The sequence below is a fragment of the Scleropages formosus genome, chromosome 11 (assembly GCF_900964775.1).
Source record: "Scleropages formosus chromosome 11, fSclFor1.1, whole genome shotgun sequence".
NCBI lineage: Eukaryota > Metazoa > Chordata > Actinopteri > Osteoglossiformes > Osteoglossidae > Scleropages > Scleropages formosus.
The window spans coordinates 18045863-18072440 of NC_041816.1; the positions used below are offsets into that span (position 1 = coordinate 18045863).

General features: G+C 47.7%; 1 protein-coding gene across 6 annotated transcripts in view; it reads left to right on the plus strand.

Annotated features, from left to right (window-relative positions):
• nav2a (neuron navigator 2a) overlaps positions 1-26578 on the plus strand; it is a 194310-nt gene that overhangs the window by 116008 nt on the left and 51724 nt on the right. For all 6 annotated transcript variants that reach the window (XM_018763671.2, XM_018763666.2, XM_018763667.2 and 3 more), the window contains 7 exons: positions 2981-3033; positions 9165-9237; positions 9465-9702; positions 12023-12174; positions 20200-21310; positions 22302-22414; positions 25151-25259. In XM_018763671.2, the coding sequence (XP_018619187.2) occupies positions 2981-3033; positions 9165-9237; positions 9465-9702; positions 12023-12174; positions 20200-21310; positions 22302-22414; positions 25151-25259 (1849 nt within the window). The remainder of the gene's footprint in view (positions 1-2980; positions 3034-9164; positions 9238-9464; positions 9703-12022; positions 12175-20199; positions 21311-22301; positions 22415-25150; positions 25260-26578) is intronic.

Genomic DNA, 26578 nt, shown 5'->3' on the forward strand with positions numbered 1-26578 from the left:
TAGTCCATATGAGCAACCCCAGCCTCACTCTACTGAACTGTTGCCCTCAGTTTCTCTCCACTCGCTGACACGACAATGGTGCTCTCAGAAGGTCGACACAAACTTCCTCTTGGACTTAATCCCTCCTAACAATGGCAGCCCAGCTGATCCCTTTGTCATGTTTCAGGTTACTCATTGAATGCTCATTTGAATTTGGGTCCTTGACACTTCTCACTCAAGACCCATTTGTGAAACAAATATGTTGTATGGATGTTCTTTCTTTTTTTATGCAGGGGAGTGAGAGCAAGTGCAGTTACGTTTCCTGACTCAGTGATCTTCTGTCCTAGTTCAGTGGCTTTCTACATAGAAAAGGAGACATTGGAGAACATCATCTGACTCTCTTTTTCAGTTCTGTTTAGAATGGTGGCAGAGGAGCGATTATATGAGAGAGAACGAGGGGATCAAGAGAAGACGAGTGAAGTGTTGTGATTTTTTTTTCTTTTTTCCTTTGAAGACATAATGTGCTCATTAGTTCTCAGCTAAATTAAGTGCTGGAATGAACTCCCAGAGCTTTTCCTACCCCCAGCAGTTGATAAACACGGTTTTGCAGATCCTACATGTTTTAAATAGCCGGATGAGGTGAAGGTTTGAAGGATGAATGGTCACCTTTCTAACTGCACTGTACACTTTGAAAAACCTTGTGCTGAAATGAGATGAGACAATGCTGACATAAGGCCTGTTGATCCCAAACAAGAGTGTCAGACCCAACTATTTTTCTGTGCCAGGTCATATCAGTAATTGTGTTATTTATAGAAATCAGTTTGATGAATATACCTTGTTGTGCTCAATAATGAATTTTCTTTCATGAAAGATGCATAATCAAAAAATTAAGTTGTGAAAGAAGAAGATTTTAAATTTCTCTTATTTTGCACCCATATTGATGACTAGACTTGTTTTATTTCAGTTCCACTGGGGGATGTTAGCTTACACATAGTCTCTAGATATTCCTTTTAGGTCACATACATAGTCGGAATGAATGGCATGGTGACACATCAGGTTGCATTGGTGCCTTACATCTCCTGGGCTGTATGCAATGATGTGGGTTCGAATCCAGTTCTTCGCAGACTACATGTCCTCCCAGTTTTCGTGTGGGTTTCCTCTTACAGTCCATAGACATATTACAAGTTAATTGACGACTCTAAATTGCTCTTTGTGCCTGTGTGAGTAAATGATTGAGTGTGTGCGATTGCTCTGCTGTCTAAATGGGTGAACGATTGTAGGGAGCGTAGTGTGTCTAGCATTGTAAGTAGTGTCGTTAAATTTGAATAAGTCGGAGTAATTAATGTATGAATATGAATGGACAACAAATGTATGTTGCTTTGAAAAACCTACCACTGCTCAGTGTATAAATGTAAATGTTTAGTGACGCAAAGTGTGCACCCCCCCTTGTCTTCACGGGACTAATGACAACAATATGGAAATGGATCTATGATCACATTTCTCACTTTGCTTTACTGCAGTCCCCAGACCCCTGCCTATCCCCTCTGCTCCCCAGTCCCTTTGGGAAGGAGCCGCAGACATTGTTTAATTGACCAGCCCCCAGGCAGATACGACAACCTCCCAGGAGGTGAATAACAAGGTGGCTTTCAGAGGAAAGGAATGAAGAAGAGATGTGGAGGTGAATGAGAGGGACAGGAGAGGAAGAGCACAGACAGAAAAGGACAGGGATGGAAAGGTGGAGGGTGGCAGAGACAGCGATAGAGAGGAAGAAGGAAAGAAGAAGCTGAAGAAGGAGAGAAAAGCTTAGGCCTGGCCTCCCTCCACCCACCCTGAAGAGCTCCCCAAAAAGGCATCTGAAGATGTCATGAAACAAGACACCAGCCAATCTCCTTACATCCCTCAACTTCTGAGGGAAAGAGACCTGCTTTACATTATAGAGGGAATATGTTTTTTTTCTCTTTTCGCTCCAAAAAAATGTTCTAGTTTGTACAGGCTTGAACATATTCTGCAGGGTTCTCACTCCGTGGGTGGAAGTGAGGTACAGTAATGCAGCTTGTAATTATCTCCTCCGGCCTCTTATTTCACTGTAATGAATGGATGAGGAGAAGTGAGCAGAGCTAAAACGGGGCTGCCCTGCTGTGTTAGCCTGTGCCCCTGCACAGATTGCTGTCAGGTGCGCCGCCCGTCTCTTCTCACGCACTAATGAATTGTAATTAGGACTGGCGCTAATGCTGTTAGGTCACGCCCCGTGCAGTAAGTCGCTCTTCTGCGGATCTGCGGACCATTGTACAGAGACCCTCTGTCAACAGTCCGTTTCGCGTTAACTACTTGAAGATGTGGCTCTTTAGCCTGGCGGTTGAGCCTGCGCTCCACGTGCGCTCGCAGGGGGGTCTGAGACCCGAGAGCGCCGTTTGTGCGGTGGGAGCTGCTTTAGGCAGCGTGACTGCAGACCTCCTTACGTGCATCCCCAGCTGACTGTGGCCGCCACTCGCTGGTTTGATCTTCAGCTCGGGTAATACTTCGCTCGCTCGCCACACCTGTACGACAGCTGCAGCATTACAGGCTCTGGAGCACAAAGATGGCCACAAGAAAGGGCTGAAGTGGGTATCAGCCTGATAAACAGGAGAACGGGGTGGGTTCTTCACACGGTGCAGCGCAGTGGCGCGTGGCCTTTGCAGAGCATGAGCGGGGTCCCCGGGACTGGAACCCTGGGGGTGGGGCAGGCACGGACGCTGTCGGTGCAGTTGTCGGCCTCGTTTCAGCTGCTGTGGGCTGACCCTTGGGGGCGGCAGGAGAGCATGAGAATAGCCTCCCCACGAACAGCAGCGAGGTCCCGGCCGACGCTCGTACACTTGCTTTGACGGGATTGGGTTTCAGCCCTTCTGTGTCTCTCTGGACTGCAGTGGTGCCTCTGCATTCAGTCGGCTGAGGTAGTTGGAGAATAACCATGGAGATCACTGAAGGACGCCTTCCCTGTGTCTCTTTCCTCCTGTCTCTGCAGCCAACGAGAAGATTGAAGACATCAATGGGTGCCCCAAGAGTCGCTCTCAGATGGTGAGTGTGCTTTCCCTGTGCTCCGCAGTCTTCCGTCTGTGTGTTTATTGGTACTAAAAAGTTATAGCGTGGCGCTAATGGGTGAACGTCGCCAGTTCGGTGCGTGTGGGCACCGAGACACTAAACGACTTTATGGTGTTGTCTAAGGCTTTTCAGTATTTATTATATGAGTCAGTTTTAGGTCTTTCTTTATTGCAGGTCTCCGTTTGTGTGATGTCAGTCAATTATCAGGCTTCCAAACCTTTTGTTTTTTTGGAAAAGGAAAACACATACCAGCTGATAGAATGGTAGTTGCAGCCTTTGGATCTAAACACCGTCGGTTCGAATCTCATTTACTGCTGTAGTACCCTTGAGCAAGGTACTTACCCTGAAATTGCTGTAGTGAAATTACCCACCTGTATAAATGTGGAAATACTTGTAGGTACCTCTCTGTTAATAAATCACTTGGAGGAGAGTGTTCACTAAACGAATACATGTAATTACTGGTGTTCAGCGTCTGTCATGTTGGCCTTAACCCAAGAACCACATCTTTATTTTTCTGCCGGAATTATGTAATGTGTGCCGACTAAAGGAGGAAAACAGGTTTCAGCTGGCCAAAGTGTGACTGACCGCTTAACTGATGTTTACATAAGTAATTGTAAAATGTGACGTTTACTTAAAAAGTGTATGCCATGGGGTGGGAGTGCATGAGGCCTTTAGTCATAGAGCAGTACCCAGTGATGGCTGACTGAAGAACTGATGACTGTCCTGTCACCATTCCCCTGAAACCTTGAAATACATGGTATCGTTGTGATCTAGTTGTAATGGATAGTGGCCCCCAGGGGCCTCTTCTTATCCTTCCTTCCTGATGTTCCTCTGGCTGGGCTAGAGACACTGGGCTGAGGTCTGTGACAAGCTGGTCCCGAAGGATCCCAGTGACTCCTTCAGCCCCAATCAACGAGACCTGCACCCAGAACTGAGCCACTCAGCCTTTTCCCTCAAGTGTGCATGGAGTCATTACCAGCAAATTATACCCTCTGCTTGTCTGTGCTGGAATGGTTTCACAGTATGCCTATTAGATCCTTTCTATCCCATTTTTACTGCGTGACGATTGTGTTTTAAAGATGCTTTTTATTTATATTTTGTTCATTTGACGGAAACAAAGTCAGGGGGGTTTTGTTGCCCTCCTTGCTGAAGCAGTCACTTGAGGAAGCAGATCACCAGTGAGTCTTCCAGCGGTGCAGGAAGGAGCTTCCATTATGCAAATGGACAACGTCTTTGCAGGGAGAGTGTTTGTGTCCTCTGATGCGGAACTGAAGCTTGGAAAGATGGTGGAGGGCAAAGGGGCGGGCTCTTTCTGCCGTTGCAATTGTCTCAATTACTGTAAACCCGAGCCACTCGGGCTCAGAGAGCGCTTTCACACGGAGCGTACAGCACATCACGCAGTGCACCCAAATCACCCATTTGAATAGCTAATGCATGAATAGAAGCACAAATGGGTATCCAAATTTATAATTGCAGCATGATTAGACACTTAGTTAAAATGTCTCGAAAGATAAGGGAAGGATGTTGGAAAATGCCAGCGCGGTAACGCTAGAGTTTGAGATGTGACATTAATGGGAACTGCTCTTAAATGGTGCAGGTTTTAAGAGAGGTGCTGGTTTCTGGGGAGCACACTGCAGTGTCTCATTTGCATGGACTGAAGAATCACTGCGAAGATTTGAATAAAAAAAAAAAACCCATCTACGGGAGTTCGCTGTGCCTATGCTATATACCCTACACACTGAAAGAGTGACAAAAGCTTTCTCTCCAAAACATTTCCGGTGCCTTGGCTCCTGTCTCGCTAGATGATGGGCGTCACTTGAATCACATCCCTTGCTGCTTTTACAATTGCTCTGGCTGTCTGGTGATCATAAAACAGGCCATTCAATTGGCACGTTGGAGCCCAGGGGTGTTGACACAGGATTGCGAAAACCCACAGGAAGATGTCCTCTGTTAAAACAGGTGGACCTGCCAGAGGTCCATTGTTTGCTCAGGATGAGCCCTTCCCTTTGTTCACGGACTGTACGGGACCACAAAGGCATGGAAACAAGTCTTGGTAAGAAGGGTGCAGTTCTCCTCTCGCAGCTTAAGAAGCCAGAATGTCTGATTTTACAAGCCTCCCACGGTATAAGGAGACGCAACCCCCTTTAGTCCTGAGCTTTCATCTTCCTGAAAGGACACTGGCAGCTGCCTATTCCTCTGTCAGAGTGCATCCCATCTATCAAAGAAATGTCCGGAAAGGGCATTTGGTTTGAGGTGCTGCATGAGGTATCCCAAGGAGCAGCATCTAACGCAATGATCCCGTTTTGTTGCTCCGGAGAGCAGGAAAAGCAGCAGTTTTCCAACCGCATTCTTACACCCCTATGAGCCGTTACACTGGATTTATTGCAGCGCTGTGTTTAATTATGTGGCCCATATCGCCTCTCTGGATTGAGTACTTCTGCTTCCTTTCCCTGCTCCAGTCTGCCAGAGTCTTTATGCCCAAAGCGGTCAGACAAGAGCGAGCATTAAATCGCCTATGAAACAGTAAGGCCATTCTCTCATGAGTAGGTGGCCACAAGACTCCAGTATTTCACAGCAGTCTCTATCAGTTCTCTCAGTCCACATACGTGGCGTATGTGGAGGCTACCTCGGAGTACCAGCGTGCAGGTCTGCACTGATGCTCTAGCCGTAGCAGCTGCGTGCGGCACCGAGGCATCGAACCAATGTAACGCCTCTATAGTGACACGGGCACAGGTTGAGAATGCTGTATGTTGCCATACAACCTGCTGTCATGTCGAAAGGCTCGCACTGTGCGCGTGATATTACCGGCCGAGGTTTGGATGTGGCCAGGATTGCCAGGTTAATGTTTCATCAGCATGACGTGTGATAGCTGCCGGCCGCCGACTTAATGCCTGCCCTTTGTGTGTTTGGAATGGAGCGCTACGTGCAGCTCTGGAAGGTAAACTCCGGGTGAGCAGGGAGGATGCCGGTCAGCATGCAAAGCACAGGGCAGCAACAGGTGCAAAGCAGCAGTGGAGAGGCTGTCGTAATAGCCGTGACGTGCGTTTCACCACAATGGCCCTGAGCCATGAGTGGGATCAACTGCCCTGGCTGCTCTCCCTGCTGCTGTTTGTCCTTTGTGCCGTACAGTTTAAAGGTGAACCTCTCCCTCTGAGAGTCTTTTCATACAGTAAGTGTGGTACTTTCCTTTATGGGTTCTGGGCTGTTCTGATGTAATGCCTCTGACATTTAATACCGGGGACATGCCATGTTTTTAAGTTTTTACCGTTTTCTTGCTTATTTAGTTAGTACAATTAATGAATCAGCCTTTGTGTTATCAGTGTCTGGAATGTGTGTCTTTTAGTAAGAAGCCAGCAGTCCATTTTAATGGCTATGCATCAGCCCAGCTTTTGGTTGGCCCATGGCTTAACTCAGTGAGATGCAGTTTTCTGCAGCAAGACAAAGTAGACGCTCTGTGGTAGGGTGTGCTTGATCAAAGACATGTACCGCAGCCAGCGTGGTGAAAAGGATGAGAAAAGGACATCTCATCTTCAGTTGTCTGTGAGGTTGGAAGACCGAAGCACTCAACATGAAAGAATGCTGCACAGGAGAGAAAAGGAGACTGTTGTCAACCCGGGAGTGTCTATGTCAGTGGGGAATATTGCTGATGCCATGAGCAAACTGTCCTCTGGGTTTGCCAAAAACTGATGCAAATGGGCGTAGATAAGAGTTTGGGAGGTGCCGAAACGTGCGCTGTCAGTGTTTGCTCAAACAAGAGAACATAACAGGCAAAGGTAATGCATAATTCTCACAGGTGAGTCATGTAGACTCTCTCATTGTCTCTGAAACATTTTGTTATTATCAAATGGCTTAAAAAGTGATTTTAGTGATTCTTGCAGTGTCAGCACTACTTTCTCTTTTGTGATTGCAATGGGTCGTGTGATGTTTAGATCCAATAGCTCATTGTGATCTCTTTGGGAGTGTTGTATCTGCAGTCTCAACATAGCTGATGATGCGGTCATGGTGTTGTCCTTGGAGACACACAAAGAGAGGATGAATTGAAGTTGGATTAAGTTGTCACCCTCATCAAAGGTGCCGGAGAAAGTGTGAGCCAGTCTGAGATTTGTTACTTTCTTCAGTCTATATTTTCATGTATGATATTTACGTGCATGGTTTTCAGCTAGCGTCAGGTACGTGATCTGCTTTCCAGGGACTCCTCTGTTGGTCCAGTGTGCCAGACCCACGGCACCCAGGCAATGTGAGGAGCTCCCAGAATTACCCGCTTCAGCATCATTGGGTTGTCATAGCGACTGGCAGGATGTGTCTACTTTCCACACACTGCACAGGTAGCAGGTCATGGTCACTTATTCTGACAAAGTAGTCAGTAATACACTGATGTAGCTCATATGAGGTGTTTTGCTCGCAGGAACCGTCATCCATGCATTGATCATCTCATCACCCAAAAGCATGTAGAACAGTTGAATGGTACTTTGAAGGAGGATTTCTGTATAGTCTATTTTTGTCCTTTATTACTTTCATGTGTATTTCTCTGAGTCTGTGTGAATTTACACACTGCTACAAGCCACATGGCCCCTGGGATATGTGTTAATTTTTTAAACTTTTGGGGGTTATTTTTACCTTCCTTCTGCCAAGCTCAGTTATCTGAGTAAGGCGAGGAATGAGGACTCGGGGATGAGCGGAATTCCAAATCGGATTCCAGCCCCCGATTCCTGGATCTGCCCGGCTCTGGCCGCTGCGACCCCGAGAGGGTTTGTGTCACTGTTGCAGCTGCTGTGTGTCGCCCCATCCAACCACCTCACTGCAGGAGGGCCGGTTACTCCTCTCATGTGTTCGCAAGCCAGCAGTCTGGAGTGGACAGGGAACACTACAAGTGGAAAATGGGACCCAGTGACACACTAGCTACCTGCCTCCTGGAGTGGCCTGCTTTTTCTGCACTTGACATTTTATTTTTACTTCTTCTGAAACTGTTGCTTTTACCCCTAACTGAACTTGCTAATAGCACTGGATTTTGTGACTCATGGGTCGGTGAATGTTTAGACTTCTCTGGGCCCGTTGCTGAGATTATTATTTTTCCTCTGAGTGTGTGGAAAACTGTGGGCACAGCATTAGTGTTCCAAAAGTGCTGGTGGGTAATTTAACAATCAGTTCTTTATTTCGACACTTATTTCCCACTTAAGACAGACAACTGGATGTCACAGCTTTTAAAATGAGAAATCTGGATGCAGTCGTTATAATCCAGCCTGCTTGTTCTTAATGCATTGTTTACACACTTTTGCAAAGTGGGCTCTACCTTTATTAATTGAAGCATAACATCATCTAACGCTTAAAAAAGGCTTAATTCAGTTCAACTGCTGTCGAATAATAAACTGCCAGCGTCGGTCACCGAGGATGTTTGTGTGCTTAGCGAGTGCGCACCTCTTAAGACTATCTCTATACCAGAGTGTGAGTGACAGCAACACACGGCTTGGTCAGGGTTGCATGTTGCCTGGCAACAAGAGAGCATTATACTCTGTGGGCCTGTACTTGACAGTCCTCTTGCCTTAACTGCTGTTTTGAGTGTGTGTTGCATTCTCCTTCCAGTGGGAGAAGGAGAGAGAGTGAGTTGCTGGGTTGTCACAAATGTTGAGTGACCCAAACGGATGATGTAACCTGCACCTTTACAGACCTAACACAGAACAGCTCCTGTTGGGTGGCGAAACAGAACATTTATGTGGTCCTGAGACGTCGTACAAATGGTATTTTAAGGAGCATCACAGCAGTTCAGTGGTGCATTTCCAGTGCTGATGACTCTTGGATTGTTTGCGCTGTACTGCCCTTTACCTTTGATTCAGAAGAAGAGACCTAGCAGAAAAAAATGTCTATCTCTGTGAAATAGTTTCATTGATGCTGATTTCACCGTAGGGCTTCTCTCTCATGACCAGGAACTTCTCAGGGCATTAACTTTTTATTCTCAGACAGTTTTTTTCCCCCCCACTCAGGATTCACCCACTCTTTGTGTACTTCAGTGTTTACCGGTCATGGTGCTGTCACCTTGCACAGGGTCATCATAATCATAACCCATGCTGCCCTGCTGTGCCATAACAGTGTGTTTGTCTCTTTTCCCCCAGATTGAGAACATTGATGCCTGCCTCAGTTTTCTGGCAGCCAAAGGCGTGAATATACAGGGTCTGTCCGCAGAAGGTAAAGCTGTCCCACACTTACCGCTCAGCGCTCACACATATAAAAGCATTGCTTTTCCTTACGTGTCACAGGCATTGGTTGAGAAAGCAGTAAGGATGAAAAGAGAAAAACTATACACTTGCTGCCATTTCTGTAAAACGCAGCAGTGCATTTAATGTGACAAAAGCTTTAAATACCTGTTTTACTGTTTCAAACGTGGTGATGTGGCTCCCCCCCCCCCCGTGCAGAGATCCGAAATGGGAATCTAAAGGCGATCCTGGGACTTTTCTTCAGTCTCTCCCGCTACAAGCAGCAGCAGGCACAGAAGCAAGCCTCCCAGTCTGCTCAGCATCGGCCCTTGGCTCACCAGACCAGCGCCCCTGCCCAGACTGGTCCCAGCACGCATGGGACCTCCACCCCTACTCAGAGCCAGCCGCACAACCCCGCAGCACACATGCTGAAAGCACAAGCAGAGATGCAGTCCAGGTAAACCGCTGCACGGGCAAAGATGACCATCACGCATTCTGGGAAATAGTAAACTTGGAATTTTTTCCCGCTTGCTAGTGTACACAGTTAGCTTGGGGTTGTGCCATTTCACCCTCTTTTTGGAGCATTGCATCTTAAATGTTTTATGTGCCATTAAACATTCAGAGAATTATTTTCCCCAAGCACCAAGACATACATAATGCATTACAAAATGATCAGCCGATATGTTTTCTTAATGAAACTGTCTGTGCTACAAGTAGTGTGAATTAATTGGTGTGTCATTTAGTTGCCAGTTATTGTTCAGGAGTAGGAAATAGGTTTTTGACAGCGCCTGCTTCACAATCCATGTGCCTCTCTGGCTCGCCTCCCTGAGCTCTCTTCTTGGGGCTTGCCTTCTGTAACATGTCTGTCTGTCGCATCTCTCTTCTTCACATCTCTCTGCTCCTCTCTTTCACCTCACAGTCTTCCAGCCAAGGACGCTTCCCAGAGCAAACTGCTCAGGTTGACCCTTGGTCAGAGAAAGTCTTCTAGGTCAGCTATTGGTTGTGTCCCTGCATCACCCCACAACACCTCCAGCTGCCTCCTCCTCCTCCACTTTTGTCCTCCTCCCGCCCGCCTTCCTTGCATGCTTTTAATGGGGCAGAGGAGCGCGATTTGAGCCCTCGGTGGATTTGCTAAACCCTCCCCAAAGTCACACTTCACTTGACACATGAGTCTAATGGAGTGTGAGGAACCTTTAGATAACCTTTGTCCTGAATGTGCTTGGTGTGTGTGTGGAACACTATTTGAATATATAATGACTTATTAACCCTGGGCGTATAATGCTTATAGGCCAGAAGTTTGCCTTGAGGAGCACTTTTTCAAGACAAGAAAAGTGATAAGAACACCACAGATAAAAAAGTTAACAGGAATATGTCATCATTTAAAAATGAATTGTATAAAACATTTTTGAAATAAAGTTAATTGAGCTTTTTCTCTTATTTTTTTAATATGCCATAGTACAGTAGTAGTGTTATGCAAAGAAAGGTATGGAGGTATTATGTCATTGTAAAGATATTATCACACTTACGTTTTATTAATGTCTGAATGAGTTTTATCTTAACCATTCATAAACCTGCACATCCCCATGATCGTTCCTTTGCTTCGTGGTATAAAGCAGCAGCACAACACTCCCACCTAGAGGCGCACCTGTGTAAATACACACAGCTACCTGAAATAGCGCGTACATCACGTGACGCTGCAGGGTCGTTTCCTTTGACGTGTGAGAGGTTGTGTTTGCCCTGCTGTCTGATCATTGTTCATCTGTGCCTAATACTTCCCTGCCCAGTGTAAACAAGGTTTGCATGTTCCTGCTTGTGAACAGTGTCTGTGTTGTGCAAAGAAAATGTTTAAAACGTTCATATTTGGGTATTTGTTGAGAATGATAGGCCCAAGTTGTAGCTCTTGGTTCTGTTTCTAGTGTCGTATCTCCTACGGGATGATGGCTTGCATTGTCAGCGGAAGTCCTTCCTGTATTTACGTTACACACTTCGTGGTGTTAAGGAGCAGGACGTCCTGAGAACAGCGGCCAGTCATTGCTGGGATCTGAAAGGCAAACATGGCCAGGGTAGTTGATGGGTCATTAGGCTCTTCATGTCTAACACCGCTATCAAAAGGACATAATCAGCTTTCAAAGACTGGGCATTTGCGTTCTTTCACGTTCCCGATGTTTCGTGTGCGACTCGAGTGGCGTACGGAACGAATGTGTGTCGAGACCCGCTCCTCGGCAGTCCTGCGGTTAGAGGGCCGTTCCTGATGGAGGAGTTCGCCGTACTGAGCGCAGTCCTCAGCTGAGAGGCTTTCAGATTTATTGGTGGACCGGGTCCACGTGCGAGGAGCACGCTGGCCCAGGGGAACCCGGTCCCGCTCTTGAGCCTCAGCAGCCGTGTCAACTCCCTTCGCAGTCCCATGGTGTCCCCCACACTGCCAGCTCCAAGTGTAACCACGGCTCTTTGACCCGCTCGCCTTCAAATGCCCAGCGGTTCCTATGAGCTGTGCAGCTCAAATTGAAATGCTCCCTGCGTGTGTTTCATCAGGCGGCCTTTGAAGCAAGTGATTGAGTTTGGTAGCATTGCCCCCGCTCCCCTCCCTAGTGACAGCAGTAACAAGCAGAAACAGCATCACGTAGAATGAAGCTGATTAACAGAGGGCCGGGGCAGGGCTACGGCTGCGACCACCCGGGGTTTGCTGGGTAACTGCCGGGTACGGATGCCTGTCCACCTTTGTCTCTCACACCCCATCTGTCCCTGTCTCTCTCTCTGGTGTGGCCTGGACCTGGCAGGCTCCCGGGCCCCACCTCCAGGCTTTCCACTGCAGGCAGTGAGAACAAGGCCCGAGTCGCTGTAGCCAGTAGCAGCAACCGCCGCAGCCAGAGCTTCAACAACTTTGACAAGTCCAAGCCCGGCCCCCCGGTTCCTTGCAGCCAAGACAGAGGTGAGTGAGTCGCAAGCAAAAGGACCACCTGTAGGTTTCCCTACAAGTAATACTTTAAAAACCCACCATCCTGTCCTGTCCTGTCCTGTCCTGTCCTATCCTGTCCCGTCCCCTCTCCACACACAGCAATATGAAGAGTCACACACACTGCAGGATGTGTCATGTTCGTTCAGTTCCCTCTGCTGGTAGTTTGTAACCGTGCCCTTTATCCGGTATTAAGATGACTGTCATGACCCACAGTGTTTTGTTCTCTTCGAGCACACCTTCACTTGTGTAATTCACCATGAATTACATTATGTCATCATGCTGGAAGTCAGGAAACTTTTTAATGACACATTAACACATTGTGGATATTATTTTTCCTCAAGCTCATGCAAAAGCGCTGTTTGCCAAGTGACATTCGTGTCCGTTAGTTGGTCATACATAGATGTTAAGTGTTGTAAATCCCACTGTTTAGGTTTTCAGCAGTAGACCAGACTCTTCAGAACAGGCTTTAGTGAGTGCAGTTGTCTGCAGTTTCCCATTGCCCCGACAAGGCTGACTGAACAGACTGCAAACGTCCACTGGGCTCCGCATGCTAATGAAGTCGAGTTTTACATTGATCAATGAAGCCAGCGTTTGGTCTGCTCCTACTGGGCTTCTATTAGTTCACTTGGTTTAACATGAAGTGAGAGTTATGTCCATTTTGTCATTTTTGATTTGAATGGAAATGCCGAGGGCTCCGTGTCGCTCGGTGTCGGCTGGCGAAGAGGCATTGCGTCTCATTTTCACAGCAGAGGAAGCGTGTGGGACCTCTTGGCCCGTGGACATATCTCAGCGATCCAGCGTGCAGGCTTCATAAATCAGGCAAGGCGAGGCGTGAGAAAATGTTTTTTTGTGGGAGTTTCAAGTGTGCAGGCCCACAGGCCACAAGAGGCTGGTGCATTATGGGAAATGTAGAACGAAGCAGATCTGGGTCTCTGAATAGATTAAAGTCCGAAAGCACAGCCTCTTAAATGCAGTGACAGCACCAGCAACAGCAAACCCATTTAAAGCGGTCAGTGAGGCACCTTGTAGTTTGTAACCAGCCAAATCACACAGCTGCCCAGTCCACTCGGCATTCCAGTGCGGTGTGTGTGTGTGTGTGTGTGTGTGTGTGTGTGTGTGTTACGGTTACCTGTTTAATTGCATTCCATTTCCTACAGTACAATATAAATGGTATAAACAGAATTGCAAATCGGTTTCAGCTATATGATGAGTGTCTGTCTGCTATAAAAACTGAAGTCAGTCATATCGTTTGAATATGTGCCAGCGGTCGAGGTGTCCATGTTCTTCTCCCGTGAGCTGGAGCCGTGCACATTCAGCGGTGTGTTCTCGGTGACCTTTGGCACGCCATGTTGTCTGTACGCTGATGGACGCTCCCTTTGTGTCCAACACCATTAGATTAGGACTGAATTCACCTCAGCGAAGGGTTAAATTCCCGCATGTTGCTAGTACATGCTGTACTGGTTGTGTGCAGGGTGTAAGGGAGCAGCTGAATGCGACAGCACACTTTCGACAGGAGTGCTATCACATGTACCTTTACGGACCTCAGCACGGGGCGCCTGTACGTCCAGGTCTGTTCTGCCATCCAGGTACAGAGGAGGACACTCACTCACTTCTTCCTAATCAGTGATGAGGGGACAGCTGACTCTCCCACAAAGATTTGCTTTTACTGTTATATGAGATCTAATGGGAATTTGCACATGACACCGCAGAGAAATATGTTAATGTTGTGTCCTTTAAATGTCCAGTTGCACATTGTCCGTCCGTCAGTGTGTGTCGGCGAGTGTTGGTTTACGTGACTGTCCTGCGACCTGGAGCTAACTCTTTTACCTTTACAGTTACATTTATTCAAGGGTGCGGTGGCGCAGTGGGTTGGACCACGGTCCTGCTCCCCAGTGGGTCTGGGGTTCGAGTCCCGCTTGGGGTGCCTTGCGACGGACTGGCGTCCCGTCCTGGGTGTGTCGCCTTACGCCCTGTGTTACCGGGTTGGCTCCGTGACCCCGTATGGGACAAGCGGTTCTGAAAGTGTGTGTGTGTGTTACATTTATTCATTTAGCAGATGCTTTTCTCCAAAGCAACGTACATCTCAGCAAAAATACAATTTGCGCATTACATTAGGAGAAAGAGACATGGCTGCAGACACGTGATTCTTAAGTAAACCTAGTTTGTTGCTTTCCGCTTGATGCACCGATGTTCATCGCTCGAGTAGGCGCATAAAACGCAGGATAGATGAATCCTGATAACCTTCCTACAAACTTTTGAACTGTGCTTGGTAGAGACCTGGGGGCCTTCCCTCATTTCAAGGCTGCTTGTACCTGGGGCTGACGACCCTTGACCTTCCCTCTCTGCTCTAAATGAGGGTTTTATTTTTGGCCCATGTTCAGCTGACCTGGTGGAAATGCTCATGTGCACAATTCCTTCTTCTCTCAGTCACAGAGGGTTAAATATTAGTCCTCCAGTGGAGCTGGGTTTCTTTTTTTTTTTTTTTTTTTTGCTTGTTTGTTTTATTCAGTTCCCTGGCACAACAAACTCTGAAGCCAGGTCAGGTTGTTCAGCAAAGAGCAGTCTTCTTCGGTGTCTGCTTTCCGTGGGCTTGACGGACAAAGGCGAAGAAAGAGCTGCCGTCGCCATTTTCGTAACTTTGCTGTGAAATTGACACTGCGAGCTATGTCCTCTGTGAAGTCCTTGCGGTGACCGTGCGTAGCTGTGTGGCTGCCGCGTTATATCTGATGGGTGGCAAAATATCAATTTCGGGAAGAGCGTGAAGCCCAGAGCACCTGCGATACTGAACAATTCACAGCGCAGTGTTTCACTAGGCCTTCGTGCACAAGTGAGGCGCGCCGCTGATGTCCGGAGGTACGCAAGCGTGACAGTCCGCGCCGTGCGCTCCGCTCGAGGCGACTGGTGCCAGGGTGCTGCCGTGGTCCGGGGTGTTAGCGATGATTCGTGAGAGATGAGACTTGCTGTTAGACAAGCAATTAGTGTGTGTGTTAAACCGTGATTTAGAAAGGTACTGCGCAGCAGCCCTGGATTTCAGTGTGTGTGAGTTTGCTCTGAATCGATCGAGCTCTAATTAGTGTACTTGTGACTGGAAGAGAGAGCGAGGGGGAGGGAGAGCGAGGGGCGGAGGGGGGCCGGGGGCAGCAAGGGAAAGAGACCTGGTTAGTGTGTGAGTAGGGGGTGGTGTGGGAGAGACAGTGAGCGAGCCCAGGCGCTGTGCTTCGGAGGGTGAAGTGGTGCGGCGCAACCAGAGCGCTGCAGCCTGTGGCTCCTTTGCCCACCTCGGTCCTGTGTGTGTGATGTCAGCGAACCCTCGCTGAAGATCACCGGTGTCACATCACCCGACGCACTGATTTCTTTTCTCACCGGTGGCCCACGGGGCTAATCAATATCCTGGGCGTACAGCATAGAGGAAGAGCAGCAGGACCGTGTCATCTGCACAGGTAGGTGGGATTTTGGTTTGCTAGCACATCTGGACTGTTGGCCTCTGAGCGGTATTAGTTATCTGCACAGTATGTCTGAGCACTCACCTCTGAATGGGAAGGAAAGAATAGTTGTTTTAGCATTTTTACTTGTTCTATGCCACTGGTACTTGAGCCCCCAGTGGTTTATTTTTCTTCCATTTCCTTGACTTTGGAGTTTTTGTCTTCTTTTCCTCAGTTGCCAGAAGGCTTACTTCTGTGTCGTTTAACAAAAGCCTTTTTTCCCCTCTGCCTTTAAACACTGTGCTAACTATATACTGTGTTTACATCTGTAACGAATACTGTTTGAAATATTTATTGAATTGTTAAATGATTCTTATATCTGTGCAACCAAAACAATCAATCATCTGAGACAGTCATCAGTTGGCTTTTTCCAGACTTGTTAGCAGTGCTTTGTCTTGTAAAACTTAACACCTAATTTGCATGGGACATAGGGGCTAGCTAATAATAATAATAATGATGATGATGATGATGATGATAATAATTTCACATTTGGTTGCAGCTGTTGCTTGGAACCAATGTGTTATAGTGCTCAAGACACTCAATTTGTAACCAGAACACTGATTGTATCCCAGGATGTCCACATCTGTTTTACTGCGACATACTTAGTTGAATCAGCCTCCAAGAAGGTGTTCACCTATAACATGAGCGAGGCAATACTGATGTGGTGAAAACTGATGGGGTTCATCTATGTGATCCCCCAGCACAAACCGAAAAGACTCGTCACCCTCGCTGAGTTGTGTAAGAGTGCAGTGCAGCAGCTGTAGGGAAAAGTTTGGAGTGTAAAACAAGGGAGATTTCAGCAACGCAAGGCTGCTCAGCCTCTTCGTATTGTTTGCACCTGTATTTGTCTTCCAAGATCAGAGGAGCGCGTGGTCTTTCAGACAGGCCCTCCATCAAAGAGCAGTCATGTTTTGTCCACGGTCTCAAAGTGGTGGGGTTTTCCAGAGCTCTGAGCCCTGAGCTCCGTGTGGACGCTCACAGAGCTGCCTGTGCTCGTGTGTTGATGCTGGGAGTGCACGGCGCGCTCCGAACTGTTGTTCTCACGCGAGGGTTGGCACGCTACAGGTGTTTTTTTTCTCTGTTCACGCAGTGGGATTTTGAGTCGCACAGTTACGGAGAAGTGCGGACTCCTCAATTCGTTTACGGAAACACGGTTTAGTGCTTTAAGGGAGGCGTCCTTAACTGGTGCGGTGCGAGATCTCGGTATGTGGAGGATCCCTGTTCTACAGCGCTGGCCATGTCCACGTATTGAAGAGAGCGACACCCATGGTCTCTGGCAGTACACCAGTGGGCGCAGTTTTACTGCAGGGTATGTAGTTCTGTGGCTTATTACAAATCTAGTGATTCACGTACTCTTAACATTTTAAGTGTTTCGTAGTAGAAGAGGGAAGCTTTGGAAATGTGTGAGGATTTGTTTGCGTGCAAAATACAAGGTATTTGAAATATTTGTCTCTTTGAATAGTCTATCTAAGACTGGGAATCCTAGTACTGCTCTTTGGGAATGTTGCAGTAGAGTGGTAATGTTGTTAATGTTTATACCTTCACTTGTTCATACCGGACCCCTTTGGAAAGTGTTGCAGTTTAGCGTTGTGTTAGAAGTGTAATGAAAATCTTGTGTCTGAAACAATCAGTGTCAGCTGATGCAGTGCACTAATGTGTTTATGGGTGTTTTTGAAGCTTTGCACTCGCTGTACAGGGCAGGTTTTCTGCTGAAGTTAAACAGTGATTTGGTTGGGAAACACACGGCTTTTGATGTTCTCAATGTAACAAACGGACCGCTAAATGCTTTTGGCAAGTGCAATTGCTCTGTGCCTGACCCGTGAAATGGGGTCCCGTCCACAGTGCAGGGCCAGGGGCCCGGTGCCGGATATCCCAGTAATTTGGCCGAACCCCCGATGGTATCTGGAGCTACGAGGCGGTCTCTGGGGCAGGTCTCTGGAGTAAGTATTTGGGCCGGGCCTCCGGGCGCAGTCTCAGGGTACTTCCTACGGAAAACCGCCTGTCGGACGTGGGATGTGGGGCCAATACCCACTGGTCTAGGCTCTATCCACAATCATTCGCTTTAACTGAAATTAAGTGTAGCAATTATCAAAATTGAAGCAATTAAGTGTTGAAAACATCCTTTATTACTGGTGGGTCAGTAAAGTAGGGGCCACAGAGTCATTTTCTGGCTAAGAGGGATGGGACTTCCTTCTAACATATTAATTTATGGGGACCTACATTGATCACATGGCCAGTGGGGTTTGAGGCACGTGACATGACAAAGAATACTTTAGTCATATCAGGCTTTCTATCAGTTAAATGGTAAAATTTCACAAAAAATGAACAAGTTGCTTGTATGTGAAACTAAATGTGAGACGCATAACGTGTGTATTATTATTTGTCATCATGTATCATTTATTGGCATCTTTTATCACTGTGATAATAGCATCCCACAGTAGTTTGGGTGCTTTGGATGAAAGCAGTGAAATGGCTCTCTTCCTTTGCCGTGGGTACAAAGCAGAGGACAACTGTGTGACACCAGCTTGTAGGAACAAGGGCTGCACAGTGATTCATTCGAACCCATCGCTAATTGCGGCCGCTGTTTCTGTAGGAAGTTATTAGCAACGTGACCCACTTTCTGCTGGTCAACGCGGCTGATTGCTCCGTCTGCTAATTGCCACATTGTTTGACCGGGATGTGGCGAGAGGACAGGAGAGGAGAAGACAAGAGCACTTTGGGTTTTCTCTCTGACTGGGGCGTGTTAATATTACAGTATGAGGGCTGAGGGCAGGAACACGTGCTGTGCTCGAACAGTGGAGCAACTTTGGCTGAATGGTCTCGTCATCGCAGCTAAATCTGAATCTCGTGAACGGCAGGGTCGCGCCGTGTTTTGGTGTAAAATTAAAATGATTTTTTTCTTAAGTATGAAAAAGGTTGTTGCCAAGTCTTGGCTTCAAGGTCAGGGGCTTTAGTCAGGGGCTTTGGGAAAGGGTTCAAATGGATAAAAAACAAGGCGATGCCAGAAGAGTATGTGTTTGCGTGTCTTGAGAAAGAAGGTTTAGAGATACGATAGATGGATTTTTTCTAAGAGGCAAAATTTAGTGCAGTGTGTGTGTATACGTATGAGCGTGTGCATTGCTGTATCGCAAGCATGTGTCACATATGTTATGCGATGCACTGGTGAGGTTTACATTTTTCAGCCATAATTCTGCGCCCTATAAGAGGGGCTGTATATAATATAATGAGATGTATTGTATTCATCCTTGAAAACATTAATGACCTTCTGCAGCGGGAACATGGTGCTTTCGTTCAGCAGTTTGGGAACTTTACAAGCCACTTGGCTGCCCTGACTGCTGCATGGCTCTGGATCCCACAAGTGGGTGAGACCAGTGAGCAGTCCACCCATGGGGGTCGAGGGAGGACCATGCTATGTCTGAACAGGACGCCTCTGTGCTCACTTGCTGCCTGCAGCCAGGCTCTCTGGCCACGCTTGCAAAACACACTCCAGCGTGGCCTCACAGTTTGTTTTTGAATTTCAAACGCCTGCCTACGGGTATTGGTGGCTGGCTCTGACTGACAGTTACGTTTTCTGCCGTCACCCTTGTTTTAGAGCCAAAAATAATTATATGAAGGTTTGTAGCTCAGAAGCTGCAGTTTGCCACAAAGGTGGTGATTCTGTGAGAGTTTGCTTAAGCGTTTAGCTTGTTTTCAGAGCTTAAAGAGGTAGGTCAGAAAAGAGATGTTTTCCTGTTTCTGCAGTCATAGACCGCTGATTACAGATACTTGCATTTTTTATAGACTAGTTCTTATTTCTTTTTAGACTCTTCACGATTCTTTTGCTGTCCTCCTGATTTACAGCCTAATGCCTCTGGATTCTAAACACTGTGCATCGGGCTGGAAGATTAAACTTTACAGAGTGACCGATTAAGTTCTTGTTATCTTTGTGAGGTATTTCAGTAGAGGAAACATTTATAGTTCCTAGAGGTCTCTGTTATTGTTTGACCTGTAGCCCTGGCTCGTGGCTGTCTGGGTCTCTTCTGGGGCTATGGAGAACGTTAGGGTGGTTTCTATCAATAAACACTTTGTGTGTATTAGCATTCCACACTTTTCAGTGTTATACACTTGTGTGATTTCTGTTTTTTTTTTTTTTTTTTTTTTTTTTACAGCAAACAAAAACCCAAAGCAGCCTCCAAGCTATAAAAATGATGTTGAAAGGGGGCCAGCAAATGATATTTCATTCTCTCTCTTTTTCTACATTTTCTCTTTCACAGTAGAGTTTGTGAAGACATAAATATGGGTGGTGTAAAGAGGCACTTGTCCACAAGCAGTGCTTTCATGTGGAGGGAGGGGTTTGCCAGATGTACAGCAGATCTTGGCTTAGATTGAGGCCAACTGTGTTTGTATGGGTCTGCTCTCCCTGTATGGATTAGGAACTGTTCCAGTGTGCAGTAGTTCTTTGGCAGTTGACTGTTGTGGCTTCCAGACCAGTGGATATGTCCCTCAACCTGCTCTTTGCCGTTCCCCTTCTCCTCAGAGTCATCAGAAAGCATCAGCACACAGCCCCCTGGGATGACTGAGCATGTCCTGTCCCCAGCGCCCACCAGCACTTCCTCCAGCACCGTCTCCATCACCAGCCCCATGGCCACGCCCTCCTCAGCCATCCCCCAGCCCGGCTCAGCAGGCAAGCCCTGGAGGAGTAAGTCGCTCAGCGTCAAGCACAGTGCCACGTCTTCCATACTGTCCGTGAAGCAAGAACCCTCCAAGCAGCAGCCGCAGCAGCCAGTGCCTCCTGCCCCTCCTGCTGATGCCATCATCAAGGCTGCCCCCATTGCCCAGAAGTCCATGCTGGAGAAGCTCAAGCTGTTCAACAGCAAAGGGGGCTCCAAGTCCAATAATGGAGGGCCCCAGTCAGACAGCACAGCCTCTCGGGAGGTTGTAGTAGAGAAGGTGGAAACTGGCTCCAACACTGACCCCCTGGAGGAGATGGATGGGAACGTGCGGCCTGTCAACGGCACCAGTGTCGTCACTAGCAGTCCCAAGATTGCCTTAAAAGGCATTGCACAGCGCACCTTCAGCAGGGCCCTCACCACCAAAAAGAGCTCCCTGAAGGCTGCTGAGAAGGAGAAGGACAAGGATAAACCTAAGGAGAAAGACAAGCCCAAGGAGAAGGATAAGGCCAAGGAGAGCGCCAAGCGTGTGTCCATCACTGAGAAAGTTGAAACAAAGGAGGAGCAAAAGGATGAAGTGACGTTTTCTCCAGAAGGAGAACCTAAGAAAACCTCCAAAATCGCCAGCTTTATTCCCAAAGGGGGAAAGGTCAGCAGTGCCAAAAAGGAGAGCTCGACCACATCACAGAGTGGCATACCAAAGCCTGGGGCCAAGGGAACGCCCTCTTCTGGGAAGGATGGGGACAGACCACGGAGTATGAGGCTACACAAAGGTCAGCTAGATGGCAGGAATTCCAGCTCATCTTCCAGCTTGGCCTCCTCAGAAGGAAAGGCCCAGACGAGCAATGGCGCCGTTTCGGTGGCCACTACTGGTGCTACACAGTCCACAGCCAGCAACACTGTCAGTGTTCAGCTACCTCATCCTCAGCAGCAATACAACCACCCCAACACCGCCACTGTAGCCCCCTTCATGTACAGGTGAGACCCTTTCAGGGAGCACAAATTTCATCAAGATTTTCATCATCAGAACCTAATAAAATGTAGTGACATGTATCAGTGTTTTAACAGTAAATTTTCTGCTGATCCTGGTTTTTGAAAATGATTTTTGTTTTAATTCCTTAAATGTATGTCATACATCACATTTTGTCACGAGACGTCACATTCATATGCTATTCCATATGTTTTTCAGTGAAAGACTAGGCCAATGTCATTCATATGTAGGAAGGTATTATAGTTCTGTAGTAAACGCAACCCTCCATAACTGCATGAAACCAACTAGCAGACAGTCCTGTTCCTACTCTATCAGATAAGTTAGGTATTTGTGTGTATATATATATATATATACATATGATTTTTTAAACAAAAATGCTTACATGTAATTTTTGAGAAAAGTGAAAGCCTACTCTTTGCGTTCAGCAGTAGAAACTGAAGTAAGGTTTTGGTAACTGATGCACGTTAATGGTGATGGTGGGTATTCGGATAACAGGAGTCTGAGTGGCATTTCAGCGCTTTTCTTTTTCATGTGACATTTGATCCTGATGTAAGTGAAAATCCATCAGCAGATGTTGTTGCAGGTTCATCAGCCATCTCCCAGAACTCAACTCATGACATCAAGTTAGGGACCCTTGTTGAGAATTTATTTTGCTCATCCTCAAGGGACTCTTGAGGAATTTTAGCTGTCAGCCTGTCACTCAAAATGCATGATGCAGCAAATGGTGACAACTCACCTTTGACAAATGGAACCTGGACAGTTTTATTTATTTTAACGTCTTCTATTAAATCCTAGTGTGGAACTTATTGTCAGACAGACTGTGCTCATACAGCCAACTGGCCAGCGGTGACGTTTACCATGTTGGGCTGATTACTGCAGCTGAATGCGTGAATGATGAATAATGCAGGCTGGCTGTGCACATGCTCAGGACCAGTCTTATTGGGAAACATTCTCCTTCTTTTTAACTCATGATTTTAGGTCACAGACAGACGTGGAGGGAACCACAATGACAGAGTCTGGGTCAGGAGGAGGAAGCGGAGACAGCACATCCTTCAGCAAGCCCACTATAGCCTCTGTGGATGATCTTGCGGGTAGGTCCTCATTTCTTTGTCTGCAGAATCCTGAATTTTAGACTGTTACAAAGGTGTGACCGCATGTAAAACTACTCAGTCTAATCTCCACGGAACAGCTGGACAGATTTTTTCCACTGAATCCGCATGTTTCCGTCTTCTTTAGAAAAGTGATAATGGTCAACAACGCTGTTAAAGCCAAATCTGGGGAAAGTAAATAAAATAGCAGTTCTTGCAGTTTTTTTCTACATTTAATTTGCCATAACTGTGCATGGTAAACATTGCTTTTCAATAAAAGGCTGCTAGAAAACCTGGAGAGCACAACAGAGGGCACAACTTGGTAGCGTCTGTTTACATGTGTTTATATGTTTGCACGTTACATCTATATAAACCTAAGCACAGTCAGTAACTTTCGGGTACGCAACGCTGTTTCTCCACTCCCGGGGGGCAGTGTGACTCAGTTTGAGTTACTGAAAGTAAGGAAGAGTCTGAGTGATGTAATGTCTCTGTGGGCTGCCTTCAGACAAGCACACACACAAACCCAAATGCACAAATACACACACATGCACACACACGCACACACACCTTCACCACAGCGGTATGGGAAATATCACAATTCACCTGGTACCACATTGACTTGCTCCATACAGTTTTAATGCACAGAAGATACATCATTTTTGTCTTTGCCAGCCGAAGTTATTGACAAATCATAAACCATGTAATTCCATAGCCTGAAAGCAAGGTTTTCTAATTGCTTCAATATTGTGCATTCGCAAAACTTCCCATGACCTGCGCCTCTGTCACGAACAAGGAAGGGATTGTGCAGAATGAATGGCTTGCCTTTTCGAAACACCTAAGAGTGTGTGTGTGCGTGCGTGTGTGTGCGTGCATTCCACACCCTCTCTCATGGATGGCTAGCGGTTGTTTTTGACCTTCAGCCTCATAGTGACCGCTGCCAGCCTATGCCCAAGCCATGCCCCTTCCCTGGTCTTGCCTCTGCATCCAGCTCCGCCCCAACCCCTTGGTGCAGCTCGCACTGCCATGGCAGCCAGCGGGAAGAAAGGACTGCCGGGGTGAATGGAAGAAAAGAGGGTGATCTGCATGTTAAAGGCTGTTGATGTCATGGAGTTGCCAAGGCCTCTCGCACAAGCTGGGCTGTGTGTGTTTGGGTCCTTTCTCCTGTCTGTCAGCAGATGGAGGGCTCTAGGAAAGCCGTTCGCTCAGCCCTGGTGCAGTCACAGCATTCCCACTGGGGAAAGCATGAGGATCACAGACATACGGGCAAGAACATGTTTCCTATGCCCTCCTGGGACAGAACCCCTAATGCGTCCTAAAGAAGAGCTGCCAGGAGTAACGAGAAGGGTGTAGCAGGACATCACGAAGGAACGCAGATCTAAAAGCGATGCTTCGGCAAGGAGGTAGAGGACGGACTGCGAAACATGGGTGCAGCCCTGCAGAGGTCACACGCAGCAGAACTGGTACTCAAGGTCTGACTCTCAGCGGGGCCCAGGATGAGCAAGCCCGAGGAAGCCCAGAGCTCGGCTGCACGAGCAGCCCAGCGATGGGGCCGATTCCGGAGAACTCCTCCCTCCAGCCCTATCGCCCAGACATGCTGAAGCCCCCGTTGCCTATGGAGAGCTGGGGACAGAGGAAGGCGGGCTGTCGGCTTCCGGCGAGCCACCTCCCCACCCTGAGGGGGAAGAATGAGCCCGCGGAGAAGCGTGCTGCCTTGGGGGGCACCAGCGGTGGGGTCACGGGGCACAGCCAGCTGTTTCATCTCCACCTGCAGCAGACCTGTGTGTGGGACGGCATCGCCCGTCTCAATGAGGAGATCTTGCTTACCATGCTTGACATGTACGAGAAGTTTGAAAGTGAGTGGGCAGCTGATCACGGCACCACCTTCTTCATCCGTTCATTCGCTACCCTGAACCCCAGAGTAATTGCACAGTATTTATGGTTCGTGTAGAGACTTCGTGGTTGACATACTCCAGAAATCTGAGACTGCGGAAAGCTTGCGCTTCCATTGTTAGGCTGTTGCCGCCACTCATCTCGCTACTTCCATTTATAGACAAGATTTTAATGTAGTTTCCATTAACTGTAAACTGGGTTTGTGCGTCTAAGTATTCGGGTCGCGTTTATTTTCACTAAAACAGTGTGTCAATCCTTGTTTTACTGCGAAACTGACGGAAAATAGAACTATAAGAACAGGTCGGAGAAGAAGTACAAACGTCCCGAGAAGGGCAGGGGGTGTAGAACGGCCGGTCCCTGTAAGCTCCGTTTAGGAATTATGGCTGCAGTAAAAAGAGCAGGTTTACAGCTCTGAATGGCCTGTTTGTGCTGCCCCAGCTCACTGGAATGCCTGCTCCTGAAGTTTGCTCCTGCGCTTGCCCACGTCACCACGGGGAGCTTTCCCGCAGTTTAATGTGCCGCCGACCCCTCTATAATCGACAAATAAGTCCTAATCTCCTCCAGTGCAGAGCTCTGCATACTCAACGGTGTTTGCTGGAAATGCCACTTAGCAAATTCACTTCTTTCTCCACCAACCTTTGGTAACACAACATTGTTTTTGTTTCTGTTTTGTCCTTTGCTATCTTTGTGGCAAAGTCTGGTTTTCGCTTTGCAGCGGACCCTCTGATCTGAAGTTTGAGTTAGCAAAGTGGTCTTTGGACTCCTGGATCTTGTGTTTTGAGGAGCGATGGTGCCAGCGGCACAACTTTAAACACGCCTCAGAAATATGATTGGAAACTTGCCTTTCAGGTGAGGACCCCGAGGCCAGGCGACTGCGTACGGTCAAGAACATCGCAGACCTTCGCCAGAACCTGGAGGAGACCATGTCCAGCCTGCGTGGGACCCAGATCACACACAGGTAGGTCCCCCTCAAACTCGTTCCAGCTCAAAGGGCCTCTGAGCCGCAGCCTCGGGCTTGCTGGGACTTTACAGCCTGTGTGGGAAGGGTTTAGAAACCACGGTTCAAGTCAGCAGAAGCATAAACACCAGAAAGCTCTGTCATCGGGGGCAAAGGTAATAAATCACCCAGGCTGGCTTTTTCCTCAGTGTAAAGCCAGAGCTGGCGGAGCTCTTCAAAGGCGCTGTGGGTGATGCTGTTTGTACAAGGAATTGTATTTATTAGTCCTCCGGGAAGAAGGGCGAATTGAAACAGCGGGGCACTGTGGTTTGTCCTGCACTTTTTGTGCACCTGCTTGTCGTTGGTGATACTGCCCTCTGCTGGCTTTGGGAAAACCGCGGCCAAGGATTTGTTGAAGAGCTTTATTGTACGGTTCAGCAGGGCACGTGCTGGGCGAAATGTGAAGTATGATTAATGGGCCCTGGAGAATACAGTGAAAGGCCTGTGCTAAGGTGCCCTAGCATTGCCTCTGAAGTTTAGTTCTGTGTGATGGCTGCACAGTCTTCCCTGAGGGGAAACACTTCCTCACACCGTCCTCCTCTTGCAGTCATCCGCTGCTCTGCTTTCGTTGAGTAGTTGGGATTGTCTGTGTCCGTGAGATACGACCGAAGAGCCTCCGGGCGACTTAGTCCATGATAGAACTGTGAAATCCAACAGGACTGATGCGAGGGGAACCCAACCCTTTCTTCCTCAGGTCGATGGAAAAAGACAAAAAAAAAAGAAGAGTTGTGTGTTTTTTCTAGCACCATTAGATACTTCCACGTGCTTATGTTCAGGGTAAGAATTGAAGGAACCAGAGTCATTGTTCTGAGCTGGCCGGCGCCGTGCGGTGAAGTCCCGAGTAGGGCTGATCGATGGGCCCTGAATTAAGGACTTTATTTTCCCATGTCCTGGAGGTGAGAAGGGCCCGCAGAATGTTGCCTGTACAGAAACACAGGGCCATATTAGGCAGGAGGACGGCCGGGTTTACTTTTACGGTGCCGCTACAGAAAATCAATAGTCCCCGACTCACTCGACTGTCAACTATATTGTAAACGAGAACATGTTTAAACAAGAGGCGCTTTACTGGCTTCACACATGCAGAACATCACAGAGTGCAGTGAAGTCAGGACACATCAAGCAGCTGGGACTCCTGCTTGTTTGTTTGGTGACAGGATGATTAGTGGACTGCTGGCCTGGGACCGAGCATCTATTTTTAGTAGCAGTGCTGGGAGCCATGAAGAGGGGACTGTTGGCCCACATTGGGTATCGCTAGAACAGAGGGCTCTTCTGTAATGTAG